Source organism: Theropithecus gelada, chromosome 1 (genome assembly GCF_003255815.1).
Source record: "Theropithecus gelada isolate Dixy chromosome 1, Tgel_1.0, whole genome shotgun sequence".
Lineage (NCBI taxonomy): Eukaryota > Metazoa > Chordata > Mammalia > Primates > Cercopithecidae > Theropithecus > Theropithecus gelada.
The window spans coordinates 40,336,603-40,351,938 of record NC_037668.1 but is presented as its reverse complement, the minus strand read 5'-3'; the positions used below and the strand labels follow the sequence as shown (position 1 = coordinate 40,351,938).

The following is a 15,336-nucleotide window of genomic DNA, read 5'->3' as shown; positions in this document are numbered from 1 at the left end:
CACAAGGTGGACTCAAGGGCTGCTCAGAGATGTCCACACACCCCAACCCCAGCCTGTGGCTGGGCTTCTAGAGGAAGCCAGCAGTACTGGACGGCTGCCAGGTGAGACACCTGCAGCTCACTGAGGGGTCTGTCCCATGAACCTGCTTCTGTGATGGTCTGGTTCCTGAAATGCCAACCCCTCTGTACCTTAGGCAGAAGCCACACCATTGTACCATCTGCAGGTCCCGGCGGGACCACCTAAAGTCTGCCTTTCCTTCCAGAAACCACAGGGCACAGGTTAGGCTGGGCACACCTTTTATTTGACTGCATGCAGTAGGGCGATGTCAGGAGAACACTGCTGTCCTTCCAGCAGGACAAGAGGCACATTCCAAGGGTGGCTGGGTGGGTGACAGAGGTCTTGGGAATGCCAGTTCTAGGGGTGGGGTGGGGGCTTGGAATGCTCTCCAAGCCACAGGGGGTCTGGCCTGGATTTGGGAGGTGGGCAGGGGATCCTTCAAACACCCTACCATACTCATCCAGGGCTCACGTGTCCAGCTGTCAGAGCGGGTCCCAACCCTGCTCCCCACCTACCCTGGGACATCCTGTGCAGGATTCCCTCAGTCCTCTGGGAACCTGACCCCCACCTGGCACCCGTCTAGCTTCTAGGCTCTATTGATAGTGAGGAAAGTCCACACCTGACCTGGACCCCACTCCACCCTGGGTCTGCCCATCTCAGACCGGGCCTGAGCCTCTGGGCTAAAGCCACCTCTTCTGAGCAGGCAGGCAGAGTAAGAGACTGGGAGCAGCAGACAGGGGCAGAGCATGGCCCACGAGCCCACCCTCCGCTTCCCAGACTGGTCTGAGTTACATGGTCACCTCCCTGCACCATCAGGGCAGCTGCAGGCTTGCCAGATGTCTTGCCTGTCCCTGCTCTGAGGGTCAAAGAACACAGGTAGAATGGTCCCAGGAGGGGAAGGGAGAGACAGACCCAGGCTGGCCTCCAAGCTCGACTTTCTGAGGGGCCCAGGGGAACACGCCGCACCTCTCACATCTCAGGTGCTCCGTCTCTGAAAGGGGCCCATGCAGGCTTCCTCACCCATCATTCAGGTCAAGACCTTTTGGGGAGAGCTGGCCCCCACCCCAGCATGTGAGGGCTGCCCACGCCGAGAGGCTCCACAAAGAAGAGGCAGCTGGGGGCAAGGGTCAGAGGTCTGGGGACGCCTGGCCTCCACCTCCCCTTCCCAAGCCCAGCCGTTTTCTGATAGCAGTTGTTTACCAGTCAGGGTTCAGCAGATGGGGGCTCAGGGGGTGTCAGGGCAGTGGGGGCCCGATGGTGATGCTGCTGTTGGTGACTCTCGGGCCGTACCAGCCGGCCCAGTAATGAGTGTCCACGCCGCCGTGCTGAAACCAGATGTAGCGGACGCCGGGCGGGTAGTTGGAGAATGTGTGGGAGACCTGGCGGGGCAGGTAGAGGGGGGAGAAAGGTCAAGGGAGCTGACTCAGGCTGGGTGTGGTGGTTCACACCGGGAATCCTAGTACTTTGGGAGGCCGAGCTGGGAGGGTTGTTTGAATCCAGGAGTTTGCGACTAGTTTGGTTGCAAACCAGAGATAGTGAGATACCATCTCTACAAGAAAAAAAAAAAAAAAAAAATTAGCCAGGCACGGTGATGTGTGCCTGTAGTTCCAGGCAGGCTGAGGCAGGAGTACAGGCTAAGGCAGGAGTTCAAGATTGCAGTGAGCTGTGATCACGCCACTGCACTCCAGCCTGGACAACAGAGTGAGACCCTGTCTCTAAAAAACAAAAAAAATAAAAGAAAATGAGCCTTAAAAAAAAAGGGTGGGAGCTGACCCTGAGTGTGGCACTGCCTGAGGGGGGCAGGGGAACCAGGAAGTGGCTGAGTTCTTGGTGCCAGTCTAGAAATCAGTGGAGTTCTAGTTTGAGCTCTGTGATTTGGGACAGATCATTTCCTTTCTCTGAGCCTCGGTTTCCTCATCTATAAAATGGAGCAAAATCCTGCTGGTCCACTCCACAGGTTTATCCTTCAGCCCAAAGGAATGGAAAGAACCTGCAAGCTGCCAAAGGATGTCCAATATGCTCATCACAGGGCACATGTATTATTTAAGCTAAAATTAAGTAAAATTGCCCTGCGCGGTGGCTCACGCCTGTAATCCCAGCACTTTGGCAGGCTGGGGTGGGTGGATCACCTGAGGTCGGGAGTTCGAGACCAGCCTGACTAACATGGAGAAACCCCGTCTCTACTAAAAATACAAAATTAGCTGGTGTGGTGGCGCATGCCTGTAATCCCAGCTGCTCAGGAGGCTGAGGCAGGAGAATCACTTGAACCTGGGAGGTGGAGGTTGTAGTGAGCTGAGATCGCGCCACTGCACTCCAGCCTGGGCGACAGAGTGAGACTCCATCTCAAAAAAAAAAAAAAAAAATTAAAATTAGATGAAAAAAAAAATTCAGGTACTCAGCTGTACTAGAAACTGGCTCTTACTAACTGTTCAGTGGTCACATGTAGCTACTGACTACTTTATGGATAGTGTAGACACAGATCATTTCTATCACTACAGAAAGTTCTATCGGACAGGGCTGGGGTTGGCAAACGATGACCTGCAGGCCCACTGCCTGTTTTTATAAATAAAGTTTTACTGGAACACAGCCATGTCCATTCATTTACATATTGTCTAGAGCTGTTTTCACACAACAACAGCAGAGTTAGAGAGTTGAGTAATTGTGACAAAGACAGTGTGACCTGCAAAGCCTAAAATATTCATGTCTGCCATTTTAAGAAAACATTTGCTAGGGCTGGGCACAGTGGCTCATGCCTGTAGTTCCAGCACTTTGGGAGGTTGAGGCAGAAGGATGACTTGAGGCCAGAAATGCAAGACCAGCCTGGGCAACAAAGCAAAACTCTATCTCTACAAAAAAAAAAGAAAAAAAAATTTTTTTGAGACGGAATCTCACTCTGTCGCCCAGGCTGGAGTGCAATGGCCGGATCTCAGCTCACTGCAAGCTCCGCCTCCCGGGTTCACGCCATTCTCCTGGCTCAGCCTCCCGAGTAGCTGGGACTACAGGCGCCCGCCACCTCGCCCGGCTAGTTTTTTGTATTTTTTTTAGTAGAGACGGGGTTTCACCGTGTTAGCCAGGATGGTCTCGATCTCATGACCTCGTGATCCGCCCGTCTCGGCCTCCCAAAGTGCTGGGATTACAGGCTTGAGCCACCGCGCCCGGCCCAAAAAATTTTTTTTAATTAGTGATGGTGCGCACCTGTACTCCCAGCTGCTCAGGAGGCTGAGGCAGGAGGATGGCTTGAGCCTAAGAATTTGAGTCTGCAGTGAGCTATGACTGCGCCAGCCTGGGTGACAGAGACCCTGTCCCTAAAAATATGTAAGTAAATTAAAACAAACAAACAAACGTTTGCTGACCCCAGTCTAGAAAACAGTAATAATCAATACTAGTAATTAGTAACAGTCAAACAGTCAACCTTTTGGAATTTTTTTTTCTTTTTTTCTTTTTTCTTTTTTTTTTTTTAAGATGGAGTTTCCCTCTTGTTGCCCAGGCTGGAGTGCAGTGGTGCGATCTCGGCTCACTGCAACCTCCGCCTCCTGGATTCAAGCGATTCTTCTGCCTTAGCCTCCTGAGTAGCTGGCATGCGCCACCACGCCTGGGTAATTTTGTATTGTTGGTAAAGACAGGGTTTCTCCATGTTGGTCAGGCTAGTCTCGAACTCCCAACCTCAGGTGATCTGCCTGTCTGGGCCTCCCAAAATGCTGGGATTATAGGTGTGAGCCAAAGACCTCTGCCAACCTTTTGGAATATTTTTTGGCCCTGGCCTTGCCAGCATCATTTCACTGATTTCTTTCAGAGCTCTATGACAGAAGCACTATATACCCATTTTACAGAAGCAGTGAGTGAAGCTCAGAGCATTGGAAGCATAGCTGAGAAGGTGCAGAGCTTGGATCTGAACCTAGACCCCATCTGACCGCAGCCTCAGCCTTGGACAATCTGCCTCTGCCCCTGCCTCCCAGGCCCACGCACCTCCCTCCACTTGGCATCGCTCTTCTGCTGGATGGTTGCCGGGTCTGGCTGGAAGGTCCCCAGAGGCGCGTGCGCGGACGACAGGAGCTGAACGCACAGCTGGTACTTGGACCCGCAATCTGGCCTGGCTGCGAACCTGCAGGGAGAGGGAGGGCCCATCAGGGCCTCGGAGATTGGGGGCAGGGCAGGGGTGGGGCGCCTGATTGGCATGCCCCCCCCAGACCCTTGCCCCAGGCACTCACCAGTCCTTGACCTCGATGTCCGGCCGTGTGGTATCCATCAGCTCCTCCCAATACCCTTCGGCCTTGAGGTCCACCACCTGGGACTTGAGGCAGGTGCTGGGGGCAGGCAGAAGGGTGGGAGGGGCTGGGGCTCACCACTAGGGCAGTGAGGGGCTAGGACTGCCCCTTTCCAGGGTGGGAGGGACCACAGGGTAAATTGATTTGGGCTTTCCCCTACCCCAAGTCCCCGGATCTTACTAATATGAAGTCACGAAGTATTTCTTGACCTGGTCATTGGGGAATTCCTTCCTCTGGTCTCGAGAGAGATCCTCCACCTTCCATTCATCGCCTCCATTCACATCCAGGCTCCAGAACTCGAACCCCTCTGATGGAAAAGCAGAGTTCACACTGAAGGGAAGCCCCTCAGTGGCCACCTTCTCCCAAGTGCCCCTTCCTCCCAACTCCTCTGCCCGCATCTTGGCAGCTGCCCTCAAGCCCTGTGCTGTGGGACGCTGCAGATCACAGTGGCCACCGCGTATTAGGTGCTTCCTGTGTTGCAGGCACAGGGAGGTGACTTCCCTGGGGGCCCTGAGACACATGGTGATGTGAATGACCAGACCTCTTCTGTGATGGAGAACGCTCTGATGTGGGCCAGACAGACCTGGGTCTAGTCCCAGCTCTACCAGCACTCGGCTGTGTGACCTTGGGCCAGTTGCTTTCCCTCTCTGACCCTTGGTTGTCTCCTCTGTAAACTGGAGTAAGAACAGGGCCTGAGAAGCTTTTTTTGCAAAGTGCCAAAATATTTTAGGACTTGTGGCCCACATACTATCTCTATTGTATAGTTTTTTGTTTGTTGTTGTTTCTTTTCGTATAACCCTTCAAAAACATAAAAACGTTTTTTTTGTTGTTTGTTTTTTAAGACAGAGTTTCGCTCATCACCCAGGCTGGAGTGCAGTGGCGTGATCTCGGCTCACTGTAACCTCCGCCTCCTGGGTTCCAGTGATTCTCCTGCCTCAGCCTCCCGAGTAGCTGGGATTACAGTCGCATGCCACCATACCTGGCTCATTTTTGTATTTTTTTGTAGAGGCAGGGTTTCACCATGTTGGCCAGGCTGGTCTCGATCTCCTGACCTCAGATGATCCACCCACCTTGGCCTCCCAAAGTGCTGGGATTACAGGTATGAGCCACTGCTCCTGGCCCAGATGCCTTCTGTGATGGAGAACGCTCTGATGTGGGCCAGACAGACCTGGGTGTAGTCCCAGCTCTACCAGTACTCAGCTGTGTGACCTCAGGCCAGTTGCTTTCCCTCTCTGAGCCTCAGTTGTCTCCTCTGTAAACTGGAGTAAGAACAGGGGCTGGGAAGCTTTTTTGGCAAACTGCCAAAATATTTTAGGACTTGTGGGCCACAAACTATCTCTATTGTATGGTTTTTTTGGTGGTTGTTTCTTCTCTCTCTCTCTCTTTTTTTTTTTTAATTTAAATAATCCTTTAAAATTGTAAAAACAGGCCAGGCACAGTGGCTCACACCTGTAATCCCAGCACTTTGGGAGGCCGAGGCGGGTGGATCACCTGAGGTTAGGAGTTCGAGACCAGCCTGACCAACATGGAGAAACCCCACCTCTATTAAAAATACAAAATTAGCTGGATGTGGTGGCGCATGACTGTAATCCCAGCTACTCGAGAGGCTGAGGCAGGAGAATCACTTGAACCCAGGAGGCGGAGGTTGCAGTGAGCTGAGATCGTGCCATTGCACTCCAGCCTGGGCAACAAGAGTGAAAATCTGTCTCAAAAAAAAAAATAAATAAAAAATAAAAACGTAAAAACAATTCTTAATGCCTCAGCCAGATTTGGCTCATGGACAGCTTGGAGGAGTTGTTTTATTATCATTTTGCTCCAGAATTTGGTCAAATTGTGGAAAACGAGGTTCCCATGCCATCCCAGTGTCTACCCAACAACACAGCAAGCAAGGATCAGTAGAAACCTTGCTTTACCTGTTGTTGTAACATACTGGGAAGAAGACCGGATCTCCCATTCTTCCACAAGCAAAACCCCCTTGGCCCTCTGGGACCATGTCAGTAGGCCCAACCCTGGAGCCTAGAAACTAGGCCAACAAAACATGGCTCTGACTTCCTGGCCTTGTGTCTTAAGCAGAATTAGTCTCAGTTGGCAACATTCCCCTTCCTAGGAAAGATCACTGGGGAAATAATCTTAAGAGTAGAATAAGAGGGTGTGGTGGCTCATGCATGTAATCCCAGCACTTTGGGAGGCCAAGGCAGGCGGATCACTTGAGGCCAGGAGTTTAACACCAGCCTGTATTTTAATAGAGACATGGTGAAACCGTGTCTCTATTAAAAATACAAAAAATTAGCTGGGCATGGTGGCGGGCACCTGTAATCCCACCTGTAGTCCCAGCTACTCGGGAGGCTGAGGCAGGAGAATCCCTTGAACCCGGGAGGTGGAGGTTGCAGTGAGCCAGGATCACACCATTGCACTCCAGCTTGGGCAATAGAGTGAGATTCCATCCAAAAAAGAAAAAAATTAGCCAGGTATGGTGGCACATGCCTGTAATCCCAGCTATTTGGGAGGCTGAACCTGGGAGGTGGAGGTTACAGTGAGCCAAGATTGCGCCACTGTATTCCAGCCTGGGTGACAGAGTGAAACTCTGTCTCAAAAAAAAAAAAAAAAAAGAAAAGAAAAGAAAAAAAGAGTAGAGTAACAATAAGAAACACCACTCTTGGCCTCAGTTTGCCCATCTGAAAAATGTGTGTACTATCAGTAGCTACTTCTTCGGCTTACTGTGAGAGGAGAAAAGGTGTTAAACCATCCAAAGCACCTGGCTCATACTAAGTGCTCAACACATGTTCCTGGTGTCACAACTGTGTGTCCTGGAGGCATGCCAGACCCGGCCTGTACCCCACCTTCAGCGCACGGGTTGTGCAGGAGGTTCCTGTGCAGGCTCCGTAGGAAGTAGAAGATCTTCCAGTCGGCCACGGGCTGGTCCCAGTCCTCGGTGATGAAGCCCTCTCGCAGGCACTTGCGCTTCCAGAGGGTCACCAGGTCGATGAGGTCCCGCCAGAGGCTGCAGACCAGGCGGCAGTTCAGCAGCAGCTGGCGGGCGGGCACGTGCGTGAACAGCTCCAGCAGGATGTTCTCGGGCAGCTCGTTGATGTTCCCCACAGCCATGGCTAGTGGCTTCTGGATACCCTCCTGTGGCTGTTGAAAAGCTATGCTGCAGGCCTCATCCCTGCTCTGTCATTTATCTCGGGAGAGTCATAGTGCCTCTCCCAGCCTCAGTTTCCCTCTCTGTAAATGGGTACCTTACCTCCAGGGGTCACTGGGGCGGTCCAAGGAGCTTAGGGCATATCAGGTACTTTAATAAAAGGTGACCTCTGATTTTTTTTCTCTGGCTTCTCACAACAAACGTGGAAGGCACTGCCCAAGGTCAAAATAAGGGCAGAGGGGGAAGGAGCCGGGATCTTCTTTGATTCCAGGGCCAGCCTTTTTCAGTAAGCCAGACAGTCTATGCGCAGCCCGGCAGAGCACCCCAGGCCTCCAGTGTCGTCACCATCCTTTCTCCCATCCTCGGAACATGATGGGAGGAGGAGGCTAATTATTACTGCCTCCCCCGGAGGTCCAAAGGGCTGCAGCCACCTTCTCAGGATCTCAGAGGACATGACCTCCTGCCTAGCTGGGAGTGGCAAGAGGGTGGGCGACAGGGAAGGGCCCTTTCTATCTCCCTACCCCCACCCCCAGCCCCGCGGCTGGGCTCCTCCACCCCAAGTCTGCCAGCGCGCCTGCAGCCTCCCCTTCCCACGCTGTGCTTTAAAATGTCCCCCAAAGTCTGGGCTCCGACCCCTGCACATCGATGGCGACCCCAGCCCCAGTTCGCGGCCGCGCCGCGCAGCCAGTTCAGGCCCGGCGGCCTGGGCCTGGTCGGTGCCGGGCCTCCCTCGGCAACTGCGGCCCGACCGGGAGCCCAGGAGCCTTCCCGGCAGCCCCCGCCCAGCCGCGCCCCCTCCCCGGCGCCCCCCGCGCCCCCTCCTGCCGGTCACCTGCGCTCGGCTGCAGCGGCACGATCCGCTGGGCCGCCCAAGCTGCACCGCCTGGACCTGCGCTTGCCGGGGAAGTGAGGCTCCGCCCCGGCCCTCCAGGCCCCGCCCCCGCGCCCAGGGCCCCGCCCCGCGCAGCGCTGGGCCAGGGACGCGCCCCCCGCCGCGTCGTAGGAAAATTACCTGGTGTTGGGGGTGGGGCGGAAGGCGCCTCCTATCCCCCGACTACGCTTGGGCCACCCGCCCCGCACCCTCGGCCTGACCCAGCCTCTCCCTGCCTCCCCTCGCCGCCTCCTCCCAGCAGTCCCCCAGGAGCGAGCTGGGAGATGCCCCAAATCGGACCCCTCCCCAATTAAACGAAAACACCTCCTGACCTTTCCCAGCCTCCTGGGTCCGCTGAGGAACCCGCAGCCCCAGGCCTCGAGCCGATTGCTGGGACTGCGGGGCGGCCGGGCGCGGGGCCAGAGGCGGGGCGGGGCGGGTCGGGTCGGGGGCCTTTAAGAGGCGCAGCCGCCGGGACCGACACAGACGCGGACAGCGCCGGTACTCGCCGCCCCGGGACTCGCGCAGCCCGCAGCGCTCCGGCTCCTCCTCCTCTCGCGACCGCCCTCCGCAGCGATGGACGGAGACGGTGACCCAGGTAGCCGCCGCCTGGACCGCTCGCTGCGGCGGGGAGGGGAGATGGGGTCGGCGGGCGAGCGCTGCACAGAGCGGAGTCAGAGAGCGAGGGGGCCCGGAGACCTGGCGCGGCAAACTTTCACGCCAGCAAAGTCCTAGAGGCGGTCTCCAAAGAGCACATCTCTCTGCTATCTTGGTCTGGCGGGAGGCCTTGAGAGGCGACCGGCAGGGAAAGAGGACTCCTGGGTCCCCTTTAGCCAGGAAGTAGCACGAGAGGACCCCCACATTCCCGCCTCCCAGCTTCCTGAGGGTCTGTCTGGCGGGCGCCTGGGATGCGTCTGGGACGGAGGCTGCGAGCCTTTTCTTTCATCAGCTCTTCCAGCTCTGGGCCTTGGGCTGCCTGGATCCCCGTGGGTTCCTTGGGGTCCCTGGCCTGGCCTCACCTATCCCTGCCTTCCTCCTGAGCTCCCTTGTCTGGAGGGGCGGCCCCTCCCCTCCCCGGCGTGGTGAGATGCCCAGTGGGGACCGGGCCAGCGGTGAGGGAGCATTGGGGGCAGCTTTGGCTGGTGCTCAGAGCCTTCCCAGGCTGCCCAGTCATCCTCTCTGGCACTCAAGACCCCTCACCCCCAATCGCTCAACTCCCTGCGGGGCCTGCAGGGGTTGCCTGCTGAGTCAGGATGGAAACAAGACCTGCCTGCAGACAGCCCTCACTCTTTCCTCATCAGGTCCAGCTCGGGGTGGGCATTGCTTGGGGTATGCGGTGGCAAACAGACTGATGAAAGCTCTGGCCCCCCCAACCCCCCATTCCCCCCACCTCCAGCCCTGAAAATCCCAGCTCCTGCAGCCCTTGCTCCCAATCCACGGCCTTCTGGCCACACCCTCTGTAGGGCTCCAGAACTGGCTCCTGCTTTTGCCCAGGGCTCAGCTATTCCCTGGACTCTGGGGCCCACTCCAGGTGAGTGAATCAGCCTCGCAGGCAGGCAGCTTCCAGGGGCCAGATAACTTTCCGCCGGCAACAATGTGGGGAGTTGTGTGTGTAAGAGAGAGGGTGGGGGGAGCTGTAATTGGATCTGGGGCCTTGAGTGCCAGGCCCCGGGGCCAGAAGAGGGGACTGGGTGAGGTGCACCTTTCCGGGAGCATCAGGTGTCCGATGGGGCCAGGGCCGGAGGGGAGGGCTGGAGAGGTGAGGACACTGGGCCCAGCTCCCCAGAGAGCTGTGGGCATCTGCCTGGGCAGGCGATGTGGCTTCAGGGCTTGGCATTTTCCTCTGTCTTCCTGCTGTTCTGCGATGTGGTCTGGGAGAAGCTGTTAAGCCCCTTTTGGCCTCAGTTTCGTTTCCTCTTTGCCAAAGGGGCAGGTGTAAATCCCCACATCATAAAGATGTGGCCAAAAAAAAATGCTAATAAGGAAGGAGAAGTGCTGTGTTCAATGTGGTTCACTCAGTAAGACTGACTGAGGACTCGCTGTGTGCTCTGGGCTCTGCGAAAGCTCTCAAGGGCCCGACTGTGTGTTGGGCAGGGAGGAGAAGCTGCATGTGAGGAGGTTAAGGGCTGGTGGGCCTGGAGACTTGGGTCTGGGCCCTGCCACCTGTCCCCTTCCCCAGTGCCTGGCCTGTTCCCACCACCGCCTTGACTCTCCAGGGCCTAGCCCATGGGAGCTCCCCGTCGTAGGTCTGAGAGCTGTAGTCTTCCTGATCGCCCAGAGTGGCCCTGTCTCCTCCTCACTGGCTCTCCCTCATCCAGGCATCTGGGGCACTCGGTGTCCACTTACTCAAGGCTGTGACGGCCCCACTGAAGCCAACTGGGATCCAAGAGACAGTCCGGCTGCTGCGGTGACATCTGCCTGCCTCCTTACAATTCAGAATGCTCTTGTCCCCCTCGTCAGGGGATTTGGACATCTGTCCTGTTTGTATGGCCTAGCACAATGATTACTCCCATTTACAGATGAGAAAACTGAGGGCCAAGGATGGGAAAAGGAGGTAGAGACAGTTTCCTTCCCCAAGGCCCTATGTCATCTCCTTGCTTGTTATGGTTTATTTAAATAAGTCCCTCCTCATCCCCAAATCACACAATAGCTGGGGACAGCTGGGTTTCTGGGCTCTGTTCTCCAGCCCCTGAAGGCTCCAGGTCCCATGTCCCCTTCCCTAAATACTGGCAGTGTGTCCTTCAACAAGTCACTTAATCCCTGAGCCTGAATATTTGCACCTGCAAAGTCAAAATCCTGGCCTTGGTGCAGTGGAGCATGACTGTAATCCCAGCACTTTAGGAGGCCGAGGCAGCAGGATTGCTTGAGTACAGGAGTTGAGGCCAGCCTGGGCAACAGAGTGAGATCCTATCTTTAAAAATAAAAGTCAGCCGGGCGTGGCGGCTGATGCCTTTAATCCTAGCACTTTGGGAGGCCTAGGTGGGTGGATCACCTGAGGTCAGGAGTTTGAGACCAGCCAGGCCAACATGGCGAAACCCCATCTCTACTAAAAATACAAAATTTAGCCAGGTGTGGTGGCACATGCGTGTAATCCCAGCTACTTGGGAAACTGAGGCAGAAGACTCGCTTCTCAGCTTCCAGCTACCCAGGAGGCAGAGGTCGCAGTGAGCCGAGATCACGCCACTGCACTCCAGCCTGGAGTGTAGTGACAGAGCGAGCGAGATTCCATCTCAAAAAAAAAAAAAAAAAAAAAAGTCAGAATCCTAACACCGTCTACTAATTCAGTGAATTATTTTGTGGAGGCTGTGGTGGTTTAAGATGGCTCTGGAGCCAGGCTGTCTGGGTTCAAATCCAGGCTCCAACCACTGATTAGCTGTGTGATCCTGGGCTGTTTCACCTCTCTGTGCCTCAGTTTCCTCATCAATGAAATAAGGACAGCAATAAGAGCAACCTCAAAGAAATGGTATGAGGATGTAAAGAGTAAATGAAGTTGAAATGCTTTGGACAGTGGCTAACACTTGCCGAGTACCCCCAAAACATGAGTTCCTGACAACAGACCAGGGAAAGTGCCAGATGCCAGGCACAGGACATGAAGCTGTGTTTTCCAGACCATGTTCTGGCCCTCATGAAGCTCCGTATGGTCCAGAGACAGGCGTTTATCATAGGATCACACCACAGGACAAAAGCTAGGAAGGGCTGTGAGAGGGTATCATAGGGGGAAATCCCGGAAGGCTTCCTGAGGAGGTGAGGGGAGCAGGGATCTCAGAGGGTGGTTGGGAGGATGAAAGAAGTTCCTGTGTGAAGCATTGTACAGTGCTATAGATGGATGTCATTAATAATAAAAATATGATCCTTGCTGCCATCTGCCCAGGCCTGGGCTTTACTGGTCCAGCAGAGGAAACAGGCCTCTGAGGCACCTCTTTGGACTTAGGGGCTGATCCAGGGTTGGTCCCTGGCCCTGTGGCCCTCTTCCTTGGGCACCAGTCTGTAGTCACAGAATCTCCGACCCCAGCTGTGGATTGTCCCAAGGTGGGTGGGGGAGGATATGGGCACATTGCAGTCCTGGGGCCTGGAGGGGTACAGGGTGGGTGAGGTACACAACCCCCCACCCACCCCTGCCTGCAGAAAGCGTGGGGCAGCCCGAGGAGGCAAGCCCGGAGGAGCAGCCGGACGAGGCGAGCGCTGAGGAGGAGCGGCCGGAGGACCAAGAGGAGGAGGAGGAGGAGGCGGTGGCCGCCGCGTACCTGGACGAGCTGCCCGAGCCGCTGCTGCTGCGCGTGCTAGCCGCACTCCCGGCCGCCGAGCTGGTGCAGGCCTGCCGCCTGGTGTGCCTGCGCTGGAAGGAGCTGGTGGACGGCGCCCCGCTGTGGCTGCTCAAGTGCCAGCAGGAGGGGCTGGTGCCCGAGGGCGGCGCGGAGGAGGAGCGCGACCACTGGCAGCAGTTCTACTTCTTGAGCAAGCGGCGCCGCAACCTTCTGCGCAACCCATGCGGGGAAGGTGAGAAGCCCTCGCCGGGCGAGCTCAGCTTCCCCTGCTGCGAAATGGGCCGAAATGGCGCCGGCTGGCTTTGAGGGAGAAATAGAAGCGCCTGGCTCAGTGCCAGCAATGGGTAGCCCCAAGGCTGTCTATTACTGTACCTCTCTGGCCACCTGCGTCCTGGGGTCTCCCGGCTCCTCCCACCCTCAGCCAGCTGGAGCAGGGCGGGATGGGGGACATACCTGCCAGGAGGCAGATTTAGAAAGTGCCCACTGGTTCATTCTCTCATTCATCATCTGCCCACCCAGACACCAAGTGCCACCTTTGCCCTGCCCACCTCCACATAGTGGCAAGAGCCAGCCCTGCCACAGCCTTAGCAGGGACTGAGTGACCAGGGTGGGGCTGTCGTGTCCCTACAGAGGACTTGGAGGGCTGGTGTGACGTGGAGCATGGTGGGGACGGCTGGAGGGTGGAGGAGCTGCCTGGAGACAGTGGGGTGGAGTTCACCCACGACGAGAGCGTCAAGAAGTACTTCGCCTCCTCCTTCGAGTAAGGAGAAGGGAGTGGAGGAGGGGGGGAGGGGGAGCGTCCGCTCTGTTCTAACTCCAGTTCTCCCAGGTGGTGTCGCAAAGCGCAGATCATTGACCTGCAGGCTGAGGGCTACTGGGAGGAGCTGCTGGACACGACTCAGCCGGCCATCGTGGTGAAGGACTGGTGAGAGGGCCCTGGGGTGGCATGGGGCTGGGAGGAGTGGGGTAAGGCAGAGGGGTGAGCCAGCTGGGGACCCCCCCCAGGGATGCTGCCTCCCCACTGCAGGGGTTGAGGCCACGTGGGCCACGGGTCTGCAAAGTTGACAGCTTCGGAGTATTCAGGAGAACCTGGAAACCCACCTCCCCTCCTGAGTTTTAATTGTTGGCAAATATATGCACATATATATGTTTGTATGTATGTAATGTATATATTTCAACATTAGTCTGCGGTCCAAACCAAAAGCCACTCTGTGGACTGGCTTTGGCCCCAAGCTGGGGTCCGGCCAACCTGGAATGTAGTCCTTGTGTTTCCTACTTGGACTGTCACTTTCTCTTGCTGGCCTTGTTTCCCTTATCTGTAAACTCGGAGCACTGGCAGTGCTGGCCGACAGGGATGTTGGGCGCACAGGAGGACTTTTGTGGAAATCCCTGTCCCCAGGACGTGTTCAGCAGGGCTGAGGCCATGCCCCCACCCCACCCCACCCCACCCCCGCTCCCCACCTCCCTCCCTCCCTCTGAGCAGGTACTCGGGCCGCAGCGACGCTGGTTGCCTGTACGAGCTCACCGTGAAGCTACTGTCCGAGCACGAGGACGTGCTGGCTGAGTTCAGCAGCGGGCAGGTGGCAGTGCCCCAAGACAGTGACGGCGGGGGCTGGATGGAGGTGAGCCTGGGGGACCCAGGGCGGAGGGGTGGGGCCCGGACGTGAGGGGCGTGACTTCAGGAGACCCCACCCGCGGCGCGCCTGGGCTGGGCAGGGCTGAGATAGTCACCGGGTGGTGGAGAGAACTCTGAATACTGCCGAGAAACCGAATGGGGGAGCTGCAGGTCGGTCGGTGTGCTGGGGTGGGGCGGCAGGGGAGGCCTCTGGACCTCTGAGGCTGACTCTTCTTACCTCCGCCCCCAGATCTCCCACACCTTCACCGACTACGGGCCGGGCGTCCGCTTCGTCCGCTTCGAGCACGGGGGGCAGGACTCCGTCTACTGGAAGGGCTGGTTCGGGGCTCGGGTGACCAACAGCAGCGTGTGGGTAGAACCCTGAGCGGCCCGGCCCTGCCTCCACCCACCCCCAGCTGCCTGGAGGGGCAAAGGCCGGGGGTAGATAGGCCTTAACTTAGTTCATAGCGTCCTTGCCTTCCCCAAGCCACACATCCTCCTCCCATCCCTTGCTCCGAGCCCAGCCCCTGAGCAGGGAGAGAGAAGTTTTGTTGGCATAGGTTTGCTTAGGTAGCCGGCTTCTAGAACGTAGATCCGTGAGGGCGTGGGCTTGGACTGGACCCACTGCTGAACCCCTTGCATCTAGCACACTGCCTGCCACAAAGTGGGCTCTCAATAAATATTATTTGTCCAAGGAAGGAATGAATGAACAAATGGATGAACGCTGCTCCCTTCCCATCCTTTTCTGTCTCCCGAGGGCCCCCCCGGCATAGCCTGGAAAAACACTTGGTAGGGCTCCAGTTGCTCTGGTTTCCAGCGGCCCTTGGGCCAGTATGGAGCCAGCTGGGCCTGGCCCTGCCAGGCAGGACAAAGCTGGGATTGTGAGACCAAGGAAGGGTGAGCTGAGCCTGGCGCCTGACCGACACCCAAGCTGCCCAGAGGCCAGAAAAGGGCATGTTGGGGGGGCTGCCCTCCAGGCCTTTCCTGGTCCAGTGATTATCCTAGGCCTTGCTATGATCCCCCATCCTTTACTAAAGGCAGAGTGGGGTTGGGGGTGTACCAGTGCTCAGGGCCCAGGTGACCAATAGCAGCATGTGGGTAGAGCCCTGAGTGGCCCTGCT

The 15,336-nt window shown here is 56.7% G+C and overlaps 2 protein-coding genes across 7 annotated transcripts; one reads left to right on the top strand and one right to left on the bottom strand.

The window, feature by feature from the left end:
* Positions 1-279: 279 nt before the first annotated feature.
* FBXO44 (F-box protein 44) lies at positions 280-8,874 on the bottom strand. Of its 5 annotated transcripts, none has more exons than XM_025398874.1 (6): positions 8,297-8,384; positions 7,163-7,457; positions 4,503-4,629; positions 4,266-4,361; positions 4,024-4,159; positions 280-1,436 (listed from the first exon to the last, which is right to left on the bottom strand). In XM_025398874.1, the coding sequence occupies exons 2-6, from the start codon at positions 7,425-7,427 to the stop codon at positions 1,293-1,295; spliced, it is 768 nt and encodes a 255-aa protein (XP_025254659.1). In that variant the 5' UTR covers positions 7,428-7,457; positions 8,297-8,384; the 3' UTR covers positions 280-1,292. The 5 variants fall into 5 exon arrangements, with proteins under 5 accessions (XP_025254659.1, XP_025254651.1, XP_025254686.1 ...); XM_025398866.1 differs by having other exon boundaries at positions 4,532-4,629; XM_025398901.1 differs by lacking the exon at positions 4,266-4,361 and adding an exon at positions 7,567-7,596 and having other exon boundaries at positions 4,532-4,629; positions 8,297-8,339.
* FBXO2 (F-box protein 2) lies at positions 8,371-14,933 on the top strand. Of its 2 annotated transcripts, none has more exons than XM_025398852.1 (6): positions 8,371-8,933; positions 12,461-12,832; positions 13,231-13,360; positions 13,430-13,525; positions 14,084-14,222; positions 14,466-14,933. In XM_025398852.1, the coding sequence occupies exons 1-6, from the start codon at positions 8,912-8,914 to the stop codon at positions 14,598-14,600; spliced, it is 894 nt and encodes a 297-aa protein (XP_025254637.1). In that variant the 5' UTR covers positions 8,371-8,911; the 3' UTR covers positions 14,601-14,933. The 2 variants fall into 2 exon arrangements, with proteins under 2 accessions (XP_025254637.1, XP_025254627.1); XM_025398842.1 differs by having other exon boundaries at positions 8,469-8,933; positions 13,421-13,525; positions 14,466-14,917.
* The last annotated feature ends 403 nt before the right edge of the window (positions 14,934-15,336 follow it).